Source organism: Delphinus delphis, chromosome 3, assembly GCF_949987515.2.
Source record: "Delphinus delphis chromosome 3, mDelDel1.2, whole genome shotgun sequence".
NCBI lineage: Eukaryota > Metazoa > Chordata > Mammalia > Artiodactyla > Delphinidae > Delphinus > Delphinus delphis.
This window is the reverse complement of record NC_082685.1, coordinates 117,345,447-117,372,818: the sequence shown is the minus strand read 5'-3', so window position 1 is coordinate 117,372,818 and position 27,372 is coordinate 117,345,447. Positions and strand designations below refer to the sequence as shown.

General features: G+C 40.2%; 1 protein-coding gene across 2 annotated transcripts in view; it reads left to right on the top strand.

Moving 5' to 3' along the window:
* The window catches only part of MCCC2 (methylcrotonyl-CoA carboxylase subunit 2), a 63,805-nt gene that overhangs the window by 17,053 nt on the left and 19,380 nt on the right, over positions 1 to 27,372 (top strand). For both annotated transcript variants that reach the window (XM_060009339.1, XM_060009340.1), the window contains exons 6-10: positions 1,688 to 1,800; positions 13,041 to 13,154; positions 19,850 to 19,914; positions 24,821 to 24,920; positions 25,031 to 25,126. In XM_060009339.1, coding sequence (XP_059865322.1) covers positions 1,688 to 1,800; positions 13,041 to 13,154; positions 19,850 to 19,914; positions 24,821 to 24,920; positions 25,031 to 25,126 — 488 coding nt within the window. The remainder of the gene's footprint in view (positions 1 to 1,687; positions 1,801 to 13,040; positions 13,155 to 19,849; positions 19,915 to 24,820; positions 24,921 to 25,030; positions 25,127 to 27,372) is intronic.

Sequence of the window (27,372 nt, the reverse complement as noted above, 5' to 3'; positions counted from 1 at the left end):
CTGTTGCAGTGCCCTCTCCATACACTGCACAAATCTTTTTTTGCATTTCAGTTGCGTTTTTACCTTTCTTGAAATAATAAAGCATAATATGCCGAAAATGTTGCCTTTTTTCTTCCATCTTCAGTATTAAAATGGCTACACAAAAATTCACCAATTTTGATAAGTTTTTTTTTAACATGCACTGCTGATATGACAGCTGTCACAATACAATCTAACAAAATTGTTTCGAATGAAGTTAAAGTCAACTAAGCACTAGTTAGAACCATGTTGTGGAAAAAAACGAACGAACTTTTTGACCAACCCAATATTTTGTTTGTCTGTTCACCATTATGGGTGCAAACCATGAAAAAATAATAGCTAATATATATGGGTCTCTTGAGTGCCAGGTACTAGGTTAAATGCTTGATTATGTACATAGTTTGAGCAGATGTAATTTAAAGAAATTTAATATTCAGTGAAAGTAAATTTATATTTGGAATGAAAGTACATTTAAATCTAAGGATATTTTTAAAAAGACATAAAAGCAAGGCAGTTTAAAATTGGTACTTCCTGGATATTGACTTAAATTGGTTTGTAAAAACGCCAGTATATACTGTTCATTTTTATGGCTATTTGAACAGGTACTGATGAGATTTTTTTCTCCTATGAAAGTGAATTTACCTCGTTGATTCAGAGTGTGAACTGCATTGCACGTATAGAAAACAGCAAATGAGGCCCCACTGCTTGCAGGTGCTGTGCCCAACACTGTAGGGGATGCAGTGAAGAGTATTGTGTTGTCCCTGTCTTTAATGTATTAAATATCAATAGAAGACGTAGTGGTTGCAGGCAAGAGTGATAGGTATAAGACTAGCTAACTTTTTGTAACGTTCACTCTGTGCACTCACAGTATGTGCTGAGCTGAGTGCTTCACATACACTATTTCATGTCAGCCCAATAACAACCTTATGGGATAGCCACTGTTACCTTCATTTCACTGGTGGGGAGACCGAGGCAGTAGACTGGTTCGGAAACACACCTGTGATCACACAGCTGTGAAGTAATGAAGCTCTGTTTTGAACTCAGCTGACATTCTTATCCACCACTGTAATCTGCAGTAAAAAGAGTACCAGAGGCAATGTGCAATAAAATTATCACATGAATTCTGTAGATGATTTTCAGATTGTTTTAAAAGAGAGAAAGATCCAATTTTAGCTGAACTGGTTAAGGAGTTTTGGTGTTTCTGGGGCTAATCCTCAAGGGAGAGAATGTCCTAAACATTTCAAGTGGAATTCTGCACAGGGGTAGGAGAGCCTAATGTGTTTGAAGAAAACAGTACATTTTTGGAGGCTGTGTTGAAAGATTGGAGAAAGAGGCTGTAGAAGAGTTTAGAAAGATAGGGCAAGTTTTTTGCGAATGTAATTAAGAACTGATGTTTGGGCTTCCCTGCTGGCGCAGTGGTTGAGAGTCCGCCTGCCGATGCAGGGGACACGGGTTCGTGCCCCGGTCTGGGAGGATCCCATATGCCGCGGAGCGGCTGGGTCATGGCCACTGGGCCTGCACGTCTGGAGCCTGTGCTCCGCAACGGGAGAGGCCACAGCAGTGAGAGGCCCACGTACTGCAAAAAAAAAAAGAACTGATGTTATCATTGAGATAAGTCTTCCTATGTGTAGCATGTTTTGTTCATTGAGATGTACTTATTTCTCTTCAGTTGATTCGGGAGGAGCAAACTTACCTCGACAAGCAGAAGTATTTCCAGATCGAGATCACTTTGGCCGCATATTCTATAATCAGGCAGTTATGTCTTCTAAAAGTATTATACAGGTAATTTCTCATTAATGAGACGTATTGCTTTTTGCATCAAATGTCTTTGCTAACCAGGTAGTCTGAGATGACTTAAAACAGAATTTGTTTTGTTTTTTTTTTTTTGGCTGTGCCATGCAGCTTGCAGGATCTTAGTTCCCTGACCAGGGATTGAACCCAGGCCCTTGGCAGTGAAAACATGGAGTCCAAACCACTGGACCGCCAGGGAATTTCCAGAACAGAATTTAATACAGAATTTAGTCTTTTTCCACAGAAAGCATCATAAAGATATCTCCAGTCAGATTCATCTGCTAAATATGGGAATACTGTTATGCTATAATAAAGGTTATTTACCAAAGGAAAAGAGTTTTTAAAAAGAAGGAACACTGAGTAAAGTTGCTTTTTTAGGACTATACTCTGGAGGAATTCTAGTATATGTATGAGGAGACATGTACAAGGAAGTTCCTTGTAGCATTGTTTGTTATAGCAAAAGATAAAGAACAAAGTAAATGCCCATTCATAGGAGAGTTATAATAGTTACTAGCTGTTAAAATGAATGAACTAGAATTGTGTGCGTCAACAGAAATAAGTCTCAAAAAATATGTTGGGTAAAAAAAAAAAGTGTAGAATAAATGTACAGCAAATTGCTATGTATGCAAGTGTTAAATATGTCAAATCTATTATGTATAAACAGGTACATGGGAATGATAGACTCAACTTTAGAACAGTGGTTACCTTTGAGGTGGGAGGGAGGAGGAGAATAAAGGTCAAGTAGGAGGTCTATAGAGGCTTCAACTGTATCTGAAATATTTTATTCCTTTAAAAAAATTCAGAAGTAAGTTTGACCAAATGTTAAGATTTATTAAGACTGGGTATTAGGTAAAGAATATTTATTTTACTATTCTAATCTTTTTTGTATGTTTGAAATACTTCATAATACTGCTGCAACTCCTTTGTTTTGTTATTGAATTTCTTAAGTTTGTAGTATTTTTATTAGTATTCTAATTAATTAGTCATCACTTGCAATTACTATCTCTCTTCTTTATAATCTACCAATACAATGTGTTGTTATTATTTATTATATATTTTACTGTTATGTGGCGACCTTGCGTATATCTATGCTTTGTTTATCTAAATAGAAACTTCAGCTTTGCTCACTTTTGCACAGATGGCCCTTGCATCCATTATCTGTTATGAGATTCTTATTGTGATCTTTTGTCTTATAGGGGAAATTAGCCCATTTAACCTGGTATTATAGTTTAGCTATACGAAACTTGTATTAGTTTCCTAGGGCTGCCGTAACAAATTACCACAAACAGAGTGGCTTAAAATAACAGAAATTTATTCTCTCAAGTTTCTGGAGGCTAGACGTCTGAAATCAAGGTGGTGGCAGGGCCGTGCTCCCTCAGAAGGCTCTAAGGAAGATTCCGTTCCTTGCCTCTTTGAGCTTCTGATGGCTCCAGGCGTTCCCTTGGCTTGCGGCTATGTGACTCCAGTCTCTGCCTTGGTCTTCCCATGGTCTTCTCCTCTGTGCCTTCTCTCCCTTACAAGGATATTTGTCACTCGATTTAGGGCACCCCTGGGTAATCTAGAGTGATCTTATCTGAAGATGCTTAACTTAATTACATCTGCAAAGACCCATTTTTTTCCGAAGAAGGTCACATTCACAGGTTCCGGAGATTTAGGTGTGGACAAATTTGGGGCGCAGAGGGGCACCATTCAACTCACTGTAGACCTCTGCCACCTTGCATGCTTAGTCTGTGCTCTGTCTTTCTCTTCATGTAGCTTTTGTGGGACTATATAAAATGTCAGCCAACATCTAACAGATATTTATGGAGAAGCTACTCTAAGCCAGGCCCTGTACTAGATGAATAAAACCAGGTAGGGTCTCTGCTCCTGTGGAACCTGAAGCTTGAAGTGCTTTAAGAACTAGGTCTTTTTAAAATTAAAAGTGTCCTTATAATTTTGAATAAGCAATATCTGCTTATGATAAAAAAATCTAAAATATCTAAGGGGCATTTGACTGAATGCCTTCAGTTTGCCTATTTAATTTTTGTTTCCTAAAAATTTTAACATCAGTATTTCTTTAACTGAGCCACTTCTCAGCATTTATTTTTTCTATTTCACCCCAATAGGAAGTTTGTGGTTGAGGTTTGCCTTCTTATATTCTCATGAACTTCGTGGAATTAAAAAAAAAATCTAATTGTTATTGTATCCTAGTGTCCATGGTGCCTCTTCTCATCTTTCCCCCAATATATGAACTATAAACCTGATATCGCCACTGAAGCTATTGCTTCGTACTTTACTGAGAAAGTCATGTGTGAGCACTGTTCTATTAAAAACAATACTGCTTACTCTGTCTTTTTTTTTAATCCCAGGAAGAATTGTCTCTCTTCTCCAAGACTAGACTTGTCATTTATAATCTTAATACTGATCCCTTATTTGTGCTTCATCATTAATCCTCTTTCTCTCTTTTGCTTTAATATTTCACATCCACTTAATTTTTTTTCTCACAGCCAATAATCATGTTGACTTCCTCTTTTTTTTTTTAAAGGAAAAAGTAGCAAAAAATGATGCACAAAGAAAAGGACCTTTTCTAGCTTATGCTGTTTTTGAAGCTTCTCTCCCTCCCTGGATTACCAGACTTCTTAAGGATTGGCCCAGCATCTTCGTTCCTGACCACTCACTTTCCTAAAAACCTCGCTGCCCTCGGAGGGTCCCACTAACCTTAACCTCCTAGAGATTCTTACGCTGTACAACCTGTCGGTTTTGTTATCGTTCCCTTTCTTGAAATTCTCCTTAGGCTTCGTGCCACTGGTTTCCTTCTTCTCCCACTCTCTTTATTTAATCCTCCCAACCCCATTCAAGAACTTGTCCTTAGTAGTTTAATAAAATCTAATGACATACCTGTCACTTCCATGATCATTCTCTGGTCCTGGCCTCCCTCCACCTCCACCTACGCTTGGGGTTCTGTTGTTTGGTTAGATTTCCTGCTGGTACCAGAGGCTCAGAGTAGACATTCTGTATTTAGCTGCCCCTGCTGATTTGTTCCTTCACCCATGTTTCTGTGTGCTGTTGATGGTACTTCCTTCTTGCTCTTTTCTCTAGGATTGAAACTTTGATGTCATCATTGACTCTTCTCTGATTTTTCCCCTACTTAATCCTTTTAGGTCAGAAATATATATCTTCCTTATTTTTGTACCCCTGGGAGCTCCTTTGATGCTGGGTAGATAATCAATACATAGTAAACCTTTGATGAATCAAGTCATGTTGGTTTTTACCTTTGGATTGGTCCTCTCCACTCCATTCCTACTGCCATCACCATAGTTAGTTCAGGCATTTTCTGTCTATTGTACACATTACTATAAGGTTATTCTTTATCTAGTTCCCTTATTCCAGACCAAACTTCACAGCCTGATACTTAAGACCTCGTGTGATCTGGTTCCAACCTAACTTTCTAGCCTTACTGATCATGCATTGTAAACTGCCGTCAGTCTGAAGCGCTTGCTATTTTTCATGTGCATCGTGACCTTTAAGAGTTTCTGCTCAGGTCCATGCCGGATTCTCTTTCCCCCAGTCCTTCCATATGGGTTGATCTGAGTCTCCAACCCATTTTCCAAGGTGCATCTCAGATGCCACCTTTTCCAGGAAAGCTTCCCAGAATCCCTTACCGGAAGTGATCTTCCCCCCCCCCCCCAACTCCCATAATTCTTGAGCTATACCTTACTAATGGCATTTATCCCTTTTATCTAGACATATCCTGACTAATTTCCTTTACTAGACTCTATGCCACTTGAGATTAGAGACAATATTGGATTGTTTATATCCCAACACATTTACTTACCTACTTAATAATTTATTATTTGAGTGAAACTCCTTAATAACGATTAAAGTGATACCTAACATAGTAGTTCTATTTCCTATATTTTAATGTATGTTTATTATTATTATTATTACCATCATCATCATTATTTTTGGCTGCGCCGCATGGCTTGCAGGATCTTAGTTCCCTGAGCAGAGATTCAACCCAGGCCATGGCAGTAAAAGTGCCGAGTCCTAACCACTGGACGGCCAGGGAATTTCCAACGTATTTTATTATTTATTTAAGACTTTGGTTTAGGTGGACTGCTAGCAATTTTTTGTATTTCCTACATAAAGCAATAACTGTTGTAACTGCAGTTATGTTACGTGTGCATTTTGATAGTGAGCACTAGCTTCCCTTACTTGTTCAATCGCTATTCCTCCCCAAGGTTGGTTTTTAGTTAATGTTATTAACCTTGCCCTTTGTAAGTCCATTTATCCACTGATTTCTAAGAAGTATGTCTCTTGACAACCATATCTCTGTTTTTTCCTATATTTTTGCAGCTGTAAAGATGTGGCCAGATTCCTACAGACCTCCCAGTTTCAACAATTTTGTTTTTGCACTTGAGAAAAAACAGTTAACTAGGTAGTTACCTTTGTATTCTCTTCTGTGTCATTTTTCCTTACTTTCTGGTAGGTTTTAGGACCCTGGTTTGTTTTGAAGTTTAAAGACTTGGCGTATTGGTGTCCAGTGGTCTTTCTCTGAGCCTCGTGTCCTGAGGATACCTTCTCTGGTCCTTCTCCAAATCCATGCCTGATGCCGTGATGATCTTGGGGCTGTGCTTCTTTTGTTTTCCTGATGTGGTTCCCATGTTGCTGGCTTTTTAAATGTGAGACTTATAGTTCTCTTCAGAAGTGGGATCTTGGTGTTTGTTTTCTTCAAGTCTTACGTTACCATTAATTTTTATAGTCTAGTGAGAGTCTAGTCTAGACTGGTTTTGCTCTGATGCATTAATTCTCTTCCTCATTTTACTGTGATCCTTACCACACCAGCAGCAAATGTTTCATTTTTTATTAATGGTTTACTTCTTCTGAAATAGCTGTTATTCACCTAGCTGTGCTTAGTTGCAGCTCCTCAGGCCTTTCCTCCTATTTTCTTCTTTGCACTTCTGTCTGTTTGTTCTTCTTTTTGGAGATGTGCCTAAAATTATTCTCAAGTGTCCCTCCCTTCCTCTTTTCTTAACTTTTCCCTCTTCCCTCCTTGGCTTAGCTCATTATTTTTGAAATTTATTTTCTTTGCCTCAGACCTTGGTAATTGTTTTGAGGGTCCTAGTTAGGATAAACACTGTATATTATTATTTTTAAAATGCATTTCAACCTTCTCAGGAAGACAGATAGTGTCAGGGGTAGAAGAAACCACTCTTTTTTATTTTGTTTTGAGGCTCTCTGATAAAAAGATTGAGGAAGAAACAGAATGTTCTGAGTGAGATGGACTTTTTGTTCTCTTTGTACACTTCATCCTATCCAGTGAGCACGGATAAGCATGCACGTTCTAGGATCAGCAGTGTGATCGTTGGTGTAGTTGATAATGTTCTTGAATTCTGGACAGCCATTGAATAGATATGTGTGTATTATGGCTTTTATTTTTTAATGGTGACTCTTCAGGTAGACGAAGAAAACAGTGATACAGGCAGTATTTGCTTTCTACAGTACTTTGAATGGAAAAAGAAGAAAGATGAGAGATTTAAAAAGCATATTATAATTTTAATGGCTTTTCCACCAAGCAACAGGAAATCTCCCTCCCCAAGTTCTATTACATTTATCACAGAGAGCCTTTGAACTAGATAGTCTTCGGCAATTTTTCAGTGGAAAGATGGAGGTCTAAAGTTCACACAGCTTCTCAGAATTGGGTATAAAACCTCTTGACTCCCTCTCAGACACCCCTTCCATAGGGCAGGCTGCTGACCTACAATATGTAATTTGTTTTTGGTGTGACGAGAACCAGTCTCTACTTGTGCAGGCAAGACCTGGAGGGTAATGAAATTTTGTCCAAAGTTTTTCCAGACTATTACCTCTGTTTTGTAGCCTCTCGTTTCCTTTCACTTCCAGCTTTTGCTGTGCCGTCTGTGCCAGTGATGACAAAGATTGTTACTGTCAGTTACACATCATTCTTAGCCTCCTTGCTGTTTTCTTGCTCTGAATTCAAGGTTTTGAGTTGCCATGGGCCTCCTGACCCTGCAAGAGGGATCTCTTGGCTTGTCCTTGTCACAGAGCAGGCCCACTTCTCTGGTGACGGGGTAGATGGTGGCCTCTCAGTGGAACTCGTGGGAGCTGTCTTTTGTTCTGATGCAGATGAGGGGCGCAGTCATGTCTCTCCTGACATAGTGCCTGGGATTTGCCCACACAGCCAAACCTGAGCATGGTCAGAACAGCCTGTGGTCACGCAGCTTCCTTATGTCCCTTTAATGTCCCTTTAGTAGAAAAAAGCAGCAGAATTATCTTTCTGGGGTTCTGAATCATTTGTCCAGTGTGGCGCAGTGTAAGGTCTTGATTGTACTACAGACAAATGCTTTGGGATGTGGAAAGTCATCGGTGCTGTTTGGGCCCTGGGGTCCCCATGCTCTGTGAGAAGCAGCAGTAGACACGGTGGCGGAGCTCTTGGTGCCCGTTCACTCTATTTTGTGAGTGAAGAGCTCAGAATTAAATGCGGAAGAGGAGATTGTGTGACAGTGGTGACTTAACTGTTTTCATTTATTTCTATTGAGCAATATATATATTTTATAAATTTATTTATTTTTGGCTGCATTGGGTCTTCGTTGCTGTGCACAGGCTTTCTCTAGTTGCAGTGAGCGGGGGCTTCTCATTGCGGTGGCTTCTCCTGTTGCGGAGCACGGGCTCCAGGTGCGCGGGCTTCAGTAGTTGTGGCACTCAGGCTCAGTAGTTGTGGCTCACGGGCTCTAGAGCGCAGGCTCAGTAGTTGTGACGCACTGGCTTAGTTGCTCCGCGGCATGTGAGAGCTTCCTGGACCAGGGCTCAAACCCATGTCCCCTGCATTGGCAGGCAGATTCTTAACCATTGCACCACCAGGGAAATCCTTGCTTTAGCAGTAGTAAGTTTTGTGTCTGTTAGATACTTGGAACTAGAATAGCCTCTCTTTCTCATTGATGAAAAATTTGAGAATTTTGATTCCTGTATACTTAGTAACTCTAGCTCTTGTATTTTTTTTTTAATTTTATAAGTTTTATTGAGGTGTAATTTATTGAGCTATAATTCACATACCATAAAATTTACTCATTTAATAGGTATAATTCAATGGTTTTTAGGGTACTTACAGGGTTGAATCAATTTTAGAACACTTTATCACCCCAGAAGGAAATGCCGTACCCACTGGCAGTTAATCTCATTTTTACCCAGTCCCTCCAGCCCCTGGTAACCTATGGATTTGCCTGTTCTGGACATTTCATATAAATGGAATTGCACTAAGTGGGCTTTTGGGCCTGGTTTCTTTCACTTAGCATAATGGCTTCAGGGTTTATCCACGTCTTTCTCTTGGTTTTTCATCATTCTCTGGGATGGTACAAAATGCTAATGCTGGTCTGTCTCCCATCTCTGGACTAGAGGAATAGTTCACAGATACATTAAAGAGCAACAACAGCAAAGCACTTCAGAGACTATCCTAGGTCTTCAGATGGGCCTCAATTGCAGTCACTTAAGGGAGATGGTTTTTGATCCCTGTATTAGTTCTCTATTACTGCAGAACAAATTACCCCCAGACATAACAGTTTAAAACAACATTTATTATCTCACAGTTTCTGTGGGTTAGGGGTCTGGGCACAGCTTAGCTGGATCCTGGAACTCTGCACTTAGCTGGATCTTGTGACTGACTGCAGTCCTCTCAAGGCTCCGCCCCCTACCTCATTCATGTGGCTGTTGGTAGGATTCAGTTCTTTGCAGAAACCCCTCAGTTCCTTATGAGCTGTTGTGGGTTCTTTCCTTTGTGGGCCTCTCCATACAGCATGTCACAGCATGTCAGCTAGCTGCATCAGAGTGAGCAAGCAGGTGGGCGAGAAAGAGGGCCAGCAAGACAGAAGACACGGTCCCTCACACCCTGAGCACAGCATTGATGTCCCATCACTTGCCATATTCCATTCATTAGCAGCATGTCACCAGATCCACCGCACGCTCAAGGGGACGTGATCATACAGGAAGTGAATACCAAGAGTCTGGTATGACGGGGGCGGGGGGGGGGTGGCGTTTTAGAAGCTGCCTACCACAGTCTCCTACTCTGTTACTGAGCAGAAGTCTTCTGTATATTTTTGTGATGCCTCACCTGGTGTCTGAGAAGTGGATTGTTGATTTCCTCGATTGCGGAGATTCTGTGGCGAAAAGGCATCTGAAGTGTTCTTAGGAATATGGTAAAATTTGTTTTGTGAGAGAGCATTTGTGATAGTTAAAAAGGGGCTTGGAGGTCTCAAGCCATAAGTTTTAAAAACAAGATAGGGGAGAATACAAAGTGAGTTGGGTATTCTCTTCCCCACCCGTGCCCTCACCCCCAGTCTAGGTTCAGAGATGGGGGAAGATCAGCCAGCAAGACAGAGAAGAATCAAAGGAGGTGGGACTGGGGTTTAAATGGGTCCCTGATGTGGAGCCCGGCAGCACTGCCCCTTGGAGTTGCGGGGTACAAAGGGGCTGCAGCATGATCGAAACCCTGACTGCCCATCTCAGACGGACATTGGAAGATCTGAGGGCTGGAGAGACTGTTGTTTGCCTTGTGTGCTAATAATTTGTCAGCTAGTCTCTTGAGAGACTTTTCTGCTAAATTGGTACATCTTTTCTCTCCACCCTGAGATGACAGGATGACATTTAGTTTCATTTCCCTCATTTTTGTCTTGTGACATTTTGACAGGATAATTCGTCTTTGTTTGCTCCATCCCCACCCCCCAACCCCCAGTCCTCGGTCTTGGGACACCACTTGCTGGCAGTTGCTCTTCTTTTCTCTCCTTTTGCTCAATAGTTGTTTTCATGGAACCCTGCTGTGCCTCTTTAGTTCTTTAGAGCTTACTTTTGAAAATTGTCCCCTTTCATATTCTCACATCATTGTGACTCTTCTCTAGTTCCTTGACTTCTTTTTTTGATAGTGGATTCTAGTGTTCTAGTGCAGAGAACAGGGTGATAAGGTGAAATTGTGTCCTTTGCTTCTGATATAAACTTAAAGAAAAACCCATAAAATATTTCAGACTTGAAGAAAGTACAGAGAATAATAGACCAGAACACTCATGTACCTTCCACTTGGATTTATGAAGTACTAACCTTTCTTGTGTTACTTTTTGCCCCAGATTTTTAAAGAATTTATTTATCCACAGTATCCCTTTCAAAATATTGTATTGACGGACATGTTGGCTATTTGCATATTTTGCTGTTATGAACACTGCTATGATGAATGTTTCCTTGTGCTTGTGGGCAAGAGTTTTTCTAGCCATAGATATCTTCAAAACAGACTTCTGTGGGGAGGTGGGGTGTGGGTGGAGGGAGAGAAATAGGTGAGGGGGATTAAGTGGTGCAGATCTCCAGTTGTAAATGAGTCGTGGGTATGAAATGTACAGTGGGGGGAATATAGTCAGTAATTATGTAATATCTTTACATGGCGACATACTGTAACTAGACTTATTGTGGTGATCATTTTGAAATGTATAGAAATATCAAATCCCTCTGTTGTATTACAGTAACTAACATAGTGCTGTAGGTTGATTATACTTCAAAACCAACCAAACAAACAAGCCCATAAAAAAAGAGATCAGATTTGTAGTTACCAGAGACGAGGGATGGGGGGAAGGGGAATTGGATGAAGGAGGTCGAAAGGTACAAACTTCCAGTTTTAAGATAAATAAGTAATGTGATGTAATGTGCAATATGAATAATATAATGAACACTGCTCTATGTTATATATGAAAGTTGTTAAGAGTAGATCCTAAGGGGTTTTTTCATCATAAGAAAAACATTTTTCTTCTATTTTAAAAATTTTGGGGACTTCCCTGGCGGTCCAGTGGTTAGGCTCCGCTTTTTTTTTTTTAATTTGCCACATGGCATGCGGGATATTAGTTCCTCCACCAGGGACTGAACCCGAGCCCCCTGAAGTGCAAGTGCGGAGTCCTGACCACTGGACCGCCAGCAACGTCCCTGATGGATATTTTCTAAAACTTACTAAGAATCATTTCATGCCATATGTAAGTCAAATCTTTATGCTATATACTTTAAACTGATACAGTGCTGTATGTCAATTATATTCCAATAAAACTGAAAGAAAAAAAAACTAGATGATTGATAAGCAAAACCATAAGTGGCAAACACTTCTGTAGTATGTTGACAAAGAAATGTTACAGCCATCTTTCATAATGTTACATGAAATAGGGGAAAATGCCTTTTGTGACAGTCATTTAGATGGAAAAATGTTAACTCATGCTGCCTTTCACTTTTGGATTAATACTAGTGTGGCTTTTTTTTTTTTTTTTTCAGAACAGATACTTGTATGTCTAGAAGGAAAACTGATGGCGTATTGGAATTAGCAAAAACTACTTTCATGTGATAATTTAAGAAAATATTCACCACATACTTCTCTTATTTTTCTCTGTGATATTGTTTATTCCTGTCTAGGGGTAATCAGCAAAACCCATATTTATTACGTGTCATACTAATCTCTAAGCAAGAATTTTTTTAAAGCTTTTATCATGGAAAATTTCAAACACATATAAAAGTAGAGAACATAGTACTGTGAACCCTCAGGTATGCATCACCCAGCTTCAACACAATGGACTTTCTTTTCAGCAAGATTTTCAATTGTGACGCTAACATTAGTTTTATATTTAGAAGGTCTTATGTTCAGGATGACACAAAATTAACATTACTCATTTGCAGAATTATTTCAGTATTCCTTTGAGGTAAGTGGCAGTTGTTTAGAGGACTTATTATTACTGTTATTATTATTAGATTTAAAAGTTGTCCTTTTAATATAATTTTGCCAATTTATGGATGGATTGTGAGTTTCTTCTCTCCATTAGTTGCTCAGGGTAAAGGTCTGTTTGGCCAGTCTTCTCTTTAACAGGGAGATTGTCCACAAGCTTTGTAAAGTGTGACGTAAGTCCTTCAAAATGCTTTGATACAAAAGTTAGGAAACCATTCTAAACACTTAGAGGACTCCGTTTTAAAAATGAAACACAGGGAATTCCCTGGTGGCCTAGTGGTTAGGATTCTGGGCTGTCACTGCCGTGGCCCTGGTTCAATCCGTGGTCGGGAACTGAGATCCCACAAGCCGCATGGCACAGCCAAAGGGAAAGAGAGAAACACGGGTACAAGCTAGTAATATCCCCTGGTACTGCAGTACTTGTGGAACTGTAGATCCAGGGACTGTGTAAATTCACTGTCTGAGCTGTACTGCATGAGTTTCTTGTGTGCTTGGATTCCAGATAGCAGTGGTCATGGGCTCCTGTACAGCAGGAGGAGCTTACGTGCCTGCGATGGCTGATGAAAACATCATCGTACGCAAGCAGGGTACCATTTTCTTGGGAGGACCTCCCTTGGTAAGAAGCTAGTTGTTTGTTTGTTTCTTTTTGGTAAGAACATAGTCTTGTTTGCTTACTTGCTTGATTGATTGAAGTAAAACATGCATAATATAAAATTTACCATTCTAACCATTTTTAAGTATACAGTGCTCTGGCATTAAGTATATTCACTTTGTTGTGCAACTCTCACCACCATCCATCTCCAGAATGTTCTTATCTTCCCAAACTGAAACTCTGTCCCCATTAAACACTAACTCCCTATTCCCCACCTCCTTCACTGCCCCGACAACCATGATTCTACTTTGTCTATGAATTTGGCTACTCTAGGAACCTCATTTAAGTGGGATCATATAATACCTGTCCTTTTGTGTTTGGCATATTTCACTTAGCAAAATGTCCTCAAGATTTATCCATGTTGTAACATGTTTCAGAATTTCCTTCCTCTTTAAGGCTGAATAATACTCCAATGTATGTACATACCACATTTTGTCTACTTATCCATCAGTGGACTGTTGGGCTGCTTCCACTTTGAGGCTATTTGGAATAATGCTGCTGTGACCATGAGTATACAAATACCTGTGTGAGTCCCTGCTTTCACTTCTTTTGGGTATATGCTCAGAAGTGGAATTGCTGAATCATGTGGTAATTCTATGTTTAAATTTTGGAGGAATCACTTCCTTCCTCTTTACGGCTGAATAATATTCCATTGTATGGATAGGCTGCATTTTGTTTATCCATTTATCGGTTGATGGACATTTGGATTGTTTCCACTTTTTGGATATTATGAATAATGCTCCTATGAACATTCATGTATAAGTTTTTATATGGGTATGTTTTCATTTCTATTGGATATAAACCTACAAGTACAATTTCTGGGTCATATGGTAGCTCTAAGGTTAACATTTTGAGGAACAGCCAAACTGTCCAGAGCATATTTTACATTCTTGCCAGCAGTGTGTGAGGGTTCTGATTTCTCCACATTCTCTCCAGCACTTGTTATTGTGTGTCTGTTTGACGGTAGCCATCATAGTGGGTGTGACATGGTACCTCACTGTGGTTTTGATTTTCATCTCCCTAATGGCTAATGATACTGAGCATCTTTCATGTGCTTGTTGGCTATTTGTGTATCTTCTGTGGAGAACTGTCTATTCAGATCCTTTGCCCATTTTGTAATTGGGCTCTTGTCTTTTTATTGAGTTGTAAGAATTCTTCATGTGTTCTGGATACAAGTCTCTTATCAGATGTATGATTTGCAAATATTTTCTTCTGTGGGTTGTCTTTTCACCCTCTTGATGGTATTTTCCTTTGAAGCATAAACATTTTAAATTTTGATGAAGTCCAATTTTTATATTTTTTTCTTTTTTTTCTTTTGCTTGTGCTTTTGGTGTCCTATCTGTGAAGGTATTGCCTATTCCAAGGTTGCAAAGATTTAATCCTTTGTTTTCTTCTAAGAGTTTTATAATTTTAACTCTTACGTTTGGGTCTGTGATCCATTTTGAGTTGTTTTTTGGTGCGGTTTCAGGAAGGGGTTCGACATTTTTCTGTACGTGGACATGCAGTTGTCTCAGCATCATGTGTTGAAAGGACTGTCCTTTCCCCCTTGAATGGTGCTGGCTGAAAGAAAAATACTTTTACTTATCTTTTCTTCTACTCAAGGTCAATAACAAACCAATACATTGTTAAGTGAAAACAGCAAGGTGCTTACACATAGTGTGTTAACTTTTGCGTAAAGTGGAGGGGGGGAATTATACATTTGTAAGCTTGTATATGCATAAAGAAACTGAAAAAGATAGAGTAAATGTTGTTTAAAAGCAGAGGAGATGAAGCTGGGTGGGAGAGAGACCTTTGACTTTCCGAGTCTTGTGAAAACATCTTTTCAAAAGGTTAAGTCCCCCCCAACCAAGAAAAAAGAGTTAGAATAGCTATGAGTGGTGCTCTAAACTTTTAATACTAGCAAGCTTTATGGATCACTGGTAGGGCAGCTACATGATTTGCAGACCCCAGTGCAAAATGAAAATATGGAACCCTTTGTTCAAAAAGGAGAAAACTACTGTAAAAGATACTAAAATATGAAACATGTTCCCTTCTTCTGTGGTCTGTCTACCAGTCATGGTGTTTTTATTTGTTATTTAATGACAGGCCCCACCCCACCCCTGCCCCCGCCCCCGCCAGGCATCTCTACTTCCCATGGGCCCACCATGTCCCCAAGGAGGTGCTGCCTCCATGTGAGAATGTGCTTGGTATCCAGATGGGGAACGAGCAAAAGCCTAGCCCTTAGCATCCCCCCCCAGCCCCCCTCCCCCAACACGCAGAGTGGCCTGTTGGAGAGCACACCTCAGCAGCACACCTCAGCACTGCCAGCCCAGGACAGTGATGGGGCTGCCATGCTCTTCCCTGAGACACCATGGGGGGCACACCTGACCTCTGATCCTCCCTACACCTGTGTCAGGCCCCCACTGGGGGTGGGTGTACCAGGTGCTAGGCAGGGGTGGGGAGGAGAAGGTAGGGCAGGACCCAGGGCCCAGGCACCAGTCAGCAGGGAAGCAGGGAGCCAAGAACCCATCCCAGGGAGATGGGGGGAGGCAGACTGCACAAGATCTGAGGCTCTAAACCTCAACACACATGCTCCATTGTCCCATCAGACTTCACTTACAGAACACAGATTCAAAGATAAAGTTAGTTAGACTTTCACTAGGGTGACCACTGAGCATTAAACTCCAAGCACAGGGCCCTTCTGAGAGTGGGACCCTGTGCAACTTCGCTGGCCACCTGCCCGTGATGCAGGCACTGAGGACTGGATTATGTCATCCTCGGCTCTTCCTCATCTCTCCTCTGGATGCCTCCATTGTGATTTTCAGGAAAGCGGTTGTCACCCTGCTTTGCTTATGTCACAACATGATCCTAGACTTCAGAGTGATAAAGAGAGGCTGGGTGAAGACACAGGTAATTTCTACTGGTTACAACAAAACATCCCATTACGTAAGTAAAATCCAAGAATATTAAATAGGTAAAAAGAATAATGTCAAGGAACTTCTAAAGCTATAGTAAACCTACAAGTGGAGTAATTCAGCCATAAAAAGGAAAGAAGTTTTGACACATACTACAACATGGACAAACCTTGAAAACATTGGGCCAGACACAAAGAACAAATATTGTATAGTTACCCTTCTATGAAATATGTAGACTAGGCAAATTCATAGAGACCGAAAGTAGATTAGCTGTCGCCAAGGACTGGGAGGGGGTAGAGTGGGGAGGGACTGCTAATGAGTATGGGGTTTCTTTTGGGAGCGATGAAATGTTCTGGAATTAGGTGGTGGTGATGGTTGTTATACAGCCTTGTTAATATAATAAAAAACACTGAATTGTATTCTTTTAAATGGTGAATTTTGTGGTATGTGAATTATATCTTAAAAAGTAAGTTTCTTGCTTCAAAAGTCTATCAAAGAATTATCTAGTTTTGGAATATTAACTCAAGTTTATTAAAAAGAGTATATTAAAAGATGTTATACTTTGATGTTAAATAAGTGTATTTTCCAAATGATTGTGTTAATTTTTAATAACTTTTACTGAGGATCAGATAAACCTGAAGAGCTGCCTTTTCAAATGAATTAAAAGTCTCAAGGCATTATTCAAAACCCCTGCAGCATAATATTAAATATTATTCTTCAATATTTCTCTAGCTATGTGTGATAGCAATCGTTGGTTAATTTACCTATGTGTAGTAAACTTTCCTGGGTAATTCTTGATTATTTTTCACTAGAGAATAAGTAAAGATATGACTAAAATTTTAAAACATCTTTTTGGGAATATAGGTAGTATCATAATACTGAAATAATGCTAACTGTTTTCAAGAGAAGATTTTGTCTAAAGGTCAGCATTACAATGTCTATTCAGTGGATTCAGATTTAACTTGTGCCTTAGAAAGAAGCAACGTAGCAGCTGAAGTCTGCAGTTCTGTTAGAGAACTAAACCTTGTTCAGTAGTCTACCATCAAAAGGCTGTATTTACAGGCAGAAAAAGAAGCAGCAGCAGCCTTACCTGCTTGAGAATTCTAAATTTTGATGCTTGTTTCACTGAAAATTGAGAAAAGGCTTTGTAGGTTTCACACATAATGTGAGGTTGTAGCTTTCAGTAGTTTAACGTGGTTGGAAAAAAATGCTAATAAGGTAAATTTTTTTAACTTTTTATTTTATATTGGAGTATAGTTGATTAACAATGTTGTGATAGTTTCAGGTGTACAGCAAAGTGATTCAGTTATACATATACATGTATCTATTCTTTTTCAAATTCTTTTCCCATTTAGGTTGTTACATAGTATTGAGCAAAGTTCCCTGTGGAATAAGAAAAATTTTTGAAGGAGTTTTTTAGTTCTCCTACCTTTTGTTTATCATCCGAACTTGTTATTTAATAGAATGAGCAGCTTTCATTTTCTCTTTGACTTTTATCATCTTTATACCTATCACAGTTTCAAACATGTTGTGGGTGTTCCATAGATATTAACTGATGACAAATCTTTATTTTTTCAGTTGATATCAGTCAGTTCCCTGAAAATGAATTATCATATGTCAGACGTTTATTCGTTTTTACAACTTTAAATATCCAGACACCTCTTATAAGTAGCTATTGTCTGGACTGAATGTTATTTTACACCAAATTTTTTGGGAAGAAGAGAATCAAGAATTTAGTTCTGGGGCTTCCGTGGTGGTGCAGTGGTTGAGAGTCCGCCTGCCGATGCAGGGGACATGGGTTCGTGCCCCGGTCTGGGAAGATCCCACATGCCGCGGAGCGGCTGGGCCCGTGAGCCATGGCCGCTGAGCCTGCGCGTCCGGAGCCTGTGCTCCGCAATGGGAGAGGCCACAACAGTGAGGGGCTCGCATACCGCAAAAAAAAAAAAAAAAAAAAAAAAAAAAAAAAAAAAAGAATTTAGTTCTGGGGGTGCATAATTGGAGGTGAAAAATTTAATTACCTGGAATAATATTTTATTTAAGACAGAGCTTTTAATGTAGTGAATAAGTTATTTCTGTGCTGTATTTTAGATTAGTGTTCATTATTCTTATAAAAGCTTTTCTTTTATTACTTGAAGAAAAAGAAACAGATTGACCAACCCAAAGCAGTAGGAATCAATAAATGATTCCTAAGGGGTCAGATTGACATCTAGCATTAAATGATTTTTCTTGCTTTTTCTTGTTTGAATTTCTCAGGCTATAATTGTCATTCTTTTTTAAAATTATTATTAATTAATTAATTTATTTTTAGCTGTGTTGGGTCTTAATTGCTGTGCGTGGGCTTTCTCTAGTTGTGGGGAGTGGGGGCTACTCTCTGTGCGGTGCACGAGCATTGCGGTGGCTTCTCTTGCTGCGGAGCACGGGCTTTAGGTGCGTGGGCTGCAGTAGTTGTGGCTCACGGGCTCCAGAGCACAGGCTCAGTAGTTGTGACGCACGGGCTTAGTTGCTCCACGGCATGTGGGATCTTCCTTGACCAGGGATCAAACCCGCGTCCCCTGCATTGGCAGGCGGATTCTTAACCCATGCGCCACCAGGGAAGTCCCTATAATTAAGTCATTCTTAATTTGTTACTTAAGGTTTCTTTCTTTTTAGTCATATTATGCTGAATCTTAGATGTGGGTAATCATGGAGATTTTTTCCCCCCATCTTAAAGATATTATACCTTTAAGAGTTTGTTTTTGACAGTCACTGGAATTTTTCAGCAAAGGTGAAAAAATAGCATTACTTCAATATAATGTATTGTGTCCAAAGATGAATAAATCACAGTTTCTGCCATCAAGGAACTCACAGTATAGAGGAGATGACAGAGACACATGCAAATTACTGACATATAGTCTGGTAGGCGCCATGTTGGAGGTGTAAGTGGAATGCTCTTGAACCACAGATGAGCAAACATTGCTCTGTTAAAACCATGGAGTGTCGTTAATGGTTAAAAGGCCTGGGCAGGTCAGGGAAAGCCACACAGAGCAGATAGGGCTTGAAGGATAATTGGGGATTCACCGGGTGGTTGAGAGGGAGAAGGGAGCCCAGCAGTAGGATCAGCATGTGCACAGACACAAAAGCTTTAACGTGGGTGTGGAGGCAGAGTAATGTAGGGGAAAGAGAGTGTGCTTTCAGACCAGGAATGTCTGGGTTCAGATCAGGTTCCATCCCTTGCTCAGAGGCTGTGGGCAGGTTCCTTAGTGACTGTGGGTTCACATTTCTCGTCGGTAGACTAGAGACAATATTATCTAGGTTTACCTAAGTGGGTGGGATGAGAAACAAAATGTCTAGTTCTATGGAAGAAAGAATGGTAGATATAATCAGGTTAAGAGGTGTGTAGGACAGCATTTTAATACAGTAATTCCCCTACATACGAACTTTCAAGTTGAGAACTTTTGAAGATGCAAATGTGCCCCTGTATGCCAGCTGTTGTACTGTACTACTGTACTTTTCAAGGTACTGTACTGTAAGATTAAAAATATTTTCTTTATTTTTTGTGTTTGTGTGTTTTTTATGTATTATTTGTGTGAAAAGTATTATAAACCTATTACAGTATAGTACTGTATAGCCGATTGTGTTAATTGGATACTTAGGCTAACTTTGTTGGACTTAACGAACAAATTGGATTTACGAACGCACTCTCAGAACGGAACTTGTTTGTTTGTAGGAGACTGTACTGTATCTCTGATGGAGAAAACTCACCATTGACTTTTATCCTTGTTGTAGGTTAAAGCAGCCACTGGAGAAGAGGTGTCAGCTGAGGATCTCGGAGGTGCTGATCTTCACTGCAGGTGAAACAGAAGCAGTTGTTTCTTTCCAGGATTGATTGTCACTTGTTTGTTTAAAAGAAGTGTTACATTATTTTTTCCAGGTGTTAAACTTGCCAGATCAAACCAGTTTATTTGTTCTAGATCCGCTCTTTTAGGGTCCAGTTCTTTTAGAGTTCCGTTTCTAAGCAAGAACATCAACTTTTTCATTATAGCTTAGAAAGACTGGAGAAACAGGTTTCTTATTTATTTAACAAACATCCATTGAGCACCTGTTATGTGCCAGGCACTGTTTAGGTATTTGAGATAATAAGATAGACATTGTCTTTGATCTCAAGAAGCTTATAGTCTAGTCAAAGAGGTGGGCAATAAAGAAATAATCAGCAAAAAATTATATAAATATGTATACATGATAAGGGCTACAAAGAAGTATAGGCATATAGAAGGTGGGGCTAACCCAGTGGTGTGTGCAGGCATTATGCCTTTGTTTAATTAACACTTATTAAGTGGAGCACAGGATGCTGGATGGTGAGCCGTGGTTCAACAACAGACCACAAGAGAATTTGAAATAGAGAAGTTTATCAGTCACAGGTTCTGGAGGAAGTACACAGCACACCTTGAGGGGCCACATGAGGCGGTCTAGGCAGAGTGCCCAGAGAGAGAGACAGGACCTGGGTACATGTTTTTATTAGGGTCCATGGTTGGAGTGCTTTGGGGTCCCCTGACTACAGCTCGATTGGTCAATCAAATCAGAAGATTGGGGTATTGGTAAGTTCCATGGGGATTTTATCTAAGCATACAGGTGCAGAGAGGCAGGGGAGACTGTTGATCTTAAGGGCTGTTGGGGAAGTTATATGAGGACTTACATTTGCTTGTGACTGAGCTGCTATCTAGGGCTTGCTTGAGGAGCTAGTGTCCATTTAAGGTCCATGCAGGCTGGGGAGTAGCTTAGCTAAAATGCTCAATAGCAGGTAAATGCTTAGCTGATTCACTGAGGAGGGAAAATGTCCTGCTTTGCGGCATCTGCCAATATCTGTGGTATGAATTATCCCGCCATAGCTGATTTTAAGCTACCAGCGGGACACCACTGAACATGGAATCAGGAAGAGATGCGCACAGCTGGCCCTTGTGAGTCAGGCATGAGCCGCTCCTTCACATTGCTGGTCTTCCCATTTCAGGTTAGAGTTCAGGAGTAAGAAGATCATCTACCTCCTAGAATTTTGTGAGAATTAAATGAGATGGTATGTGTAAATTGCTTGAAACAATACCTGCTTTAGAATAAGTACCTGTAATTGTTAACTGCCATTATTATTATTGTTTATCATCGTAATTGGTCATTCAATGTTTTGGACTTTTTCTTTTATGAGCAATTAGGAAACCATCGAAGAGTTTTAAGGAGAGTTTGTGCTATTATTAAACATTTCATTAGAAAAAAAAAATCCCTCTGTCTGCTAAATGGAGAATGAATGCTTAGAGGGTTGGCAGTAGTGTGTGTGAGGGACCAGTTGGGTGGTTGTATCAGTAGCATACAACTATTGCTAGAGTTGGCTGAGAGGTGCCGGTGGCTTAGATAATTATGGTGGTAGTGAACGGAGGACGGGAGTAATCAGATTTGTGCTCTATTTTAGAGGTGGAATTGAGGGACTTGTTGATGGATTTCATATATGGGGCACAGGAAAGTGAGGTGACAAAGATGATGACATGAAATGGTTTCATTTCCTGAGATTGGGAAGACGGGAGGAGAGGCAGAGTTGGGGATAGGGCAGGGGGATCAAGTGTTGCTTTTGAACCTGCTAAGTTAGAGATGATCCAGACATCCAAGTAGAGATGCTGAATAGGCAGTTAACTGTAAGAGTCTGGAGCCTAGATCTGTGCTCAAGAACCATCAACATGGAGGTGGAATTTAAACCATAGGACTAGGTGAGCTCACCTTGAGGTGAGTGTAGATAAGGAAGAGGGCCCAGAACTAGACCCTAAAGAACCCAGACATAACTGACAGGTAGATCTAATCATTGAGCTCAGTGGCCTGGGAGGTGCAGTAAACCTTTCTTTGCTTTGCCAAACCATAAACCAGGGAGGCAGGTGACTGTGGGAGCAGTCCAGTAGGTGGGAGACGGAAAATAGGTACAACATTTCCACCCTCCTCTCAAAGAACCCTGCCTTGCCTTTTGAAGAGTTGGCTAAGGAACCTACCTTTGCCTCAGTTTTTCATTCACTCCTTTCTTTTTGAGCACTTATTTGTGGATAGATTGATTGTACTAAGTGTTATGAGTAATACAGAAAAATTTCAGGCCTAGTCCCTGCCGTCAAGGATTTATAATTTAACTCGGCAGATAAGAGATATAAATGAACTAAAAAACAATTACAAAACAAATAAGCTATTATGCTTCCAGTTTTACAACTAGAGGCAAAAGGAGGAATGATTAAGGGAAGAGCTGGAGCAGAATTGAGGTAGGCAGGGAGAAGCTTCGAGAGCTTGAGTTTTCTGCCTGGGTTTAAACAGAAGACTTGCTTATTTTGGTGAACACTACTGTGAGCAGAGATGCAGCATTTCTCTCTTATCTGGTCATTTACTGACCAGTTCAGGGAGACAAGTGAAGTAGATGTTTCAGCCTGGAGAGAGAGAGGATGCAGGTAGAATAGAAACAGGACAAAGTGGGCTGCCGCTGTTTGTAGGTGCTTAATCAGGGGAAGGAGATGAAGATAGTATTTGAGGAGCATTAATTAAAAAATTTTTTTTGACAGTTTAAAAAAAGTCATCTGGTGCCCGTAAAAGCTGTAGGTGGTATATCAAGTTAGGCATGTAGGTTCTAGGATTCATCTTCCGTTTGCCTCACTTGTTACCCTTGTGACTAGACAAACTACATAACTTCCCAGAGCCTCATTTCCTCTTCTGTAAAATGAAGATATGAATAATTCCTGCGTCATAGCACAGTGTCTGTGGCATACTAAGCGCTCTATTACTTTTAGCTATCATCATTCATAGTAGCCTGTTTAAAATCATGGGACAGTGATTAGATGGTGATGGCTTTTTTGGGAACAGTGTCATAAAATTTACTAGGCACAACTTGCTCTGGGTTCTCTCTGTCATTATAAATATGTATTTGTACATCTCCGATTCGTCATCCTTCGTAGTTAATTTGACACAAAGCTTTACATAGTAGTGTCTCATCAAAAATTTTCCCTTTCCTGTTGTTTTGGTAAATGCTAGACAGTTTTTAAAAGAAGGCATTTTAGGACTTCCCTGGTGGCACAGTGGTTAAGAATCCACCTGCCAATACAGGGGACACGGGTTCGAGCCCTGGTCCGGGAAGATCCCACATGCCACAGAGCAACGAAGCCCGTGTGTCACAACTACTGAGCCTGCGCTCTAGAGCCCGCGAGCCACAGCTGCTGAGCCTGTGCTCTAGAGCCTGCGAGCCACAACTACTGAGCCTGTGCTCTAGAGCCCGCAAGCCACAACTGCTGAGCCCGCGCGCCTAGAGCCTGTGCTCCACAAGAAGAGAAGCCACCACAATGAGAAGCCTGTGCACCACAACAAAGAGTAGCCCCCACTCTCCACAACTAGAGAAAAGCCCATGTGCAGCAACGAAGACCCAATACAGTCAAAAATAAATAAATAAATAAATATTTTTTTTTTTAAAAAGGGCATTTTATTTTAAATATTTACTGATTTGGAAGCAGTCCCTTCTGCTTTTCTTTGCTTACTGAGTTACTACAGTGTAGCTAGAAGTCAGCAATTGTAGCTGGTATTTGTGAATCATTTGGAAGACACGGTCAGTTGTAAAATGTCCTACCAAATTAAAGAAACTGAAGGGTCTGCTATTTGCAAAGGGTTGGAGGAACACACATGGTCCTTGCTCTTATTGAGGAACACCCAAGCCCGAGGTGGACAGTGACGTGAAACCACTGTGAGAGCCCAGTTCTAAGATGTCTCCTAAGGATTTGGTGTGTTCCTTAGACAAGACATCAAAATTTAGATGGCGGCAGCTTAGTTCTTGCTCATAAAATGAACTAAAATTCTGTTTTTTCAGGGGTTGTGTGTGTGTGTGTGTGTGCGCACACACACACACATATATATATATATTTTTTTTTTTCTATTTTTTGGCTGTGCTGCGTGGCACGTGGCATCTTATAGTTCCTTGACCAATTGAACCTGTGCCCCCTGCAGTGGAAGCGTGGTGTCTTAACCAGTGGACTGCCAGGGAAGTCCCTTTAGGTGTATATTTTTGCCTGACTTTATAGTGTTTTTTTTTTAATACTTTATTAGAAAGTCATAGTACATCTACAAGTGAAACAACAAGCCATCTAATTGGAACCAGAGCACGCCCATGCTTTATTCACGTTGAACTTGAAATTGAGCAGGCCCTTACCACAGTTCCATAGTATCAATACCCATTTTCACCATTGATCTGAGGAACAGCGTTTTCAAGCCTTCGTGTGTGCTACCTGCAGCAGCTTACTCTTGGGGTGTAACGTGGTAAGGAAGGCCTCAGCAGTCTCTCAGAAATGAGAGGTATAAACAATTTTTGTTACCAACTACATCACGAAAGCGTGCCAGCTGTGGTTGAACTTTATCTATCATATACGATTTTGTCTGAGGTGTACGGGATGAGCATTAAATAAGGCCCTGTGGTCCAGTAGAAGAAGGTCAAGATTGAAAAATAGAAGGTGTGGGTTCTTATGCAGGTACTGGTGGTCCTAGGACAAGGTACTTAACTTTTGTGTACCCCAGTTTTTCCTGTTTGTAAAACAAGGTTAATACTGTTTTGCCAGGGACGTTATGAAGATCAAATTAGATGACAGTTATTAAAGTGTTTTAGAAGTAAAAAGACGTCATCCTTAGATGAGAGAAGATACTTGGGGTTTAAGATATTTAATTATTTTCCTTTTCCCTGTTCTGATTCTTTTAGTGTGCTTTACTCTGTAGAAAGTCTGGAGTAAGTGACTACTACGCTTTGGATGATAATCATGCCCTTCACTTAGCTAGGAAGATTGTAAGGAATCTAAATTATCAGAAGAAAATGGATGTGAGTTGGATCTGTTCTTATACTTTTTATTTTCCCAAAGCATTTTGGCTTATGTCACCTTGAAATAATGTCTTTAAATAGGCTAATGTGATTGTTGTATATTTCTGCAGGTTACCATTGAACCTTCTGAAGATCCTTTATTTCCTGCTGATGAATTGTATGGAATAGTTGGTGCCAACCTTAAGAGGAACTTTGATGTCCGAGAGGTGTGTAAAGTGGAACTGTGAGCCGTAAGCTATGCTATCATAGTTTATGCCATGTGTTTAAACTTCGTTTGAACTACAGGCTGTGTGTATCCATTTTCAGAGCTGAAGTCTGTTTTAGATATGTTCATCCCTAAACTAAAGGACTGTTGTGGGTCTCAGTAAGGAGTGACATATAAGGGAAAGATATCTTACTAAAAGAGAGGGGGGGGGAAACCTCTTAATTACTGGAAAGTTTTCATTGCACGATGACTAAGCTTGCTTTGTCCATATTTAGTACTCCATATTCCTGTGGACATTAGGAATGATGTAGCACAACTTTATAATTTCCAGCTATTTCTTTTTTGGGTTCTTATTTTGGGAAGTGGATGAAATGTCAGTAAGTTGTTCAAAGGAAAAAACATACCCTTTTAGATCAATATGACAGGAGCAAAGATTAGACATTTGATTGCAGTTGAAGATGTTGCTATGGTTACAGATTGTCTTCTGTAGTTTAGATTGACAATTTTTAGTGCTTGCATATAGCATGTAGTCTTTTATTTTGTTCAGTATCCATATCGGGTAGAATACTTTCTAAATTAGGAAACTGTCCTAATATCAGATTCTGTGCCTTAATATTTTGTTATGTTTCCCCTTGACTATAAAACTATTATGTACTAACTGTGAAAAATATAGAAAATACAGAAAAACATAAAATTGCTTGTAATTACACCATGCAGAGAAAGGAGCCAATATTTTGGTGTTTTGGCTTAGTGTGTATGTATACATTTTTATGTAGTTCAGATAGTATATACATACATACATATATTGAGATATATATATATTTAATTCTAATTTTTCCAGTTTAAATTATAAACATCTCCCCATTATTTAAAACTTCTTCATGAATGTTTTTTTGTGGTTAGGTCCTGATTCTTATACTAGTACCTGGTGACATGGTAGGCACTCAGTAAATATTTTTTTGGATGAATTGATGAGTGTAATATCCCACTTATGGATATGTACAAATATTTCTTCAGGCAATACCCTATTATTGTTAGAGGGTCTTAAGTGCTGGATTTTCATGGAGCTTCAACTGGTACTTCACTTTAGCAAGGTAATTTAGTTAACTATAAGTTTTAGAATTAGGTTTTTTTTTTTTTTTTTTTTGCGGTACGCGGGCCTCTCACTGTCGTGACCTCTCCCGTTGCGGAGCACAGGCTATGGACGCGCAGGCTCAGCGACCGTGGCTCACGGGCCCAGCCGCTCCGCGGCGTGTGGGATCTTCCTGGACCGGGGCACGAACCCGCGTCCCTTGCATCGGCAGGCGGACTCCCAACCACTGCGCCACCAGGGAAGCCCCTAGAATTAGGTTTTCAGTTTGACTTTTTAATTAATTACAGGCATAGAAAAAACTGGCACTTACAATCTGATGTGCCTGAAAAATGAGTTGTTCTAATAGTCAAGTTTTCTAGGTGGCTAAGGATTCATTCTTTCAAGCATAATCACTTTTTTCATTTATTCCACAGTATTTATTGAGTGCTTTTTCCATGAAGGTATTGTTTCAGGCACTAGGGGTACAGAAATGAGCAAAACAGATGTGAATCCATGCCTTCATGGTAGTTCAATTTCATTTTAATGGATATCTTTTTATAAAGATAGACTTCTGCCTTCTTAAATTGTATCCTGGACTTTCATTTTAATGGATATCTTTTTATAAAGATAGACTTCTGCCTTCTTAAATTGTATCCTGGACTTCTACCTTTTGCTGATTCATGTTCATCATTGTTGATGAACATGATGATTCATGATGATTCATGATGATTCATGTTCATCATGTTAATTTATTATATTTTTCTGTAATTGCAAATAAGCCTTGTATGGAGGTCTTACTAGTATATGGAGCTGTGGGACAACATTGAGATATTAATTGAAAAACCCAGGTTCTAGGGCTTCCCTGCTGGCGCAGTGGTTGAGAGTCCGCCTACCGATGCAGGGGACGCGGGTTCGTGCCCCGGTCTGGGAAGATCCCACGTGCCGCGGAGCGGCTGGGCCCGTGAGCCATGGCCGCTGAGCCTGTGCTTCCGGAGCCTGTGCTCCGCAGTGGGAGAGGCCATAACAGTGAGAGGCCCGCGTACCGCAAAAAAAAAAAAAACCAAAGAACCCAGGTTCTAGTTCTTGTTTCCCTAGTCAGTGGTACTGGGGTTGAACCTCTCTGAGCATTGATTTCTGCTCCTAGAAATAGGAGTAGTGCCGTATGATATGTCTGC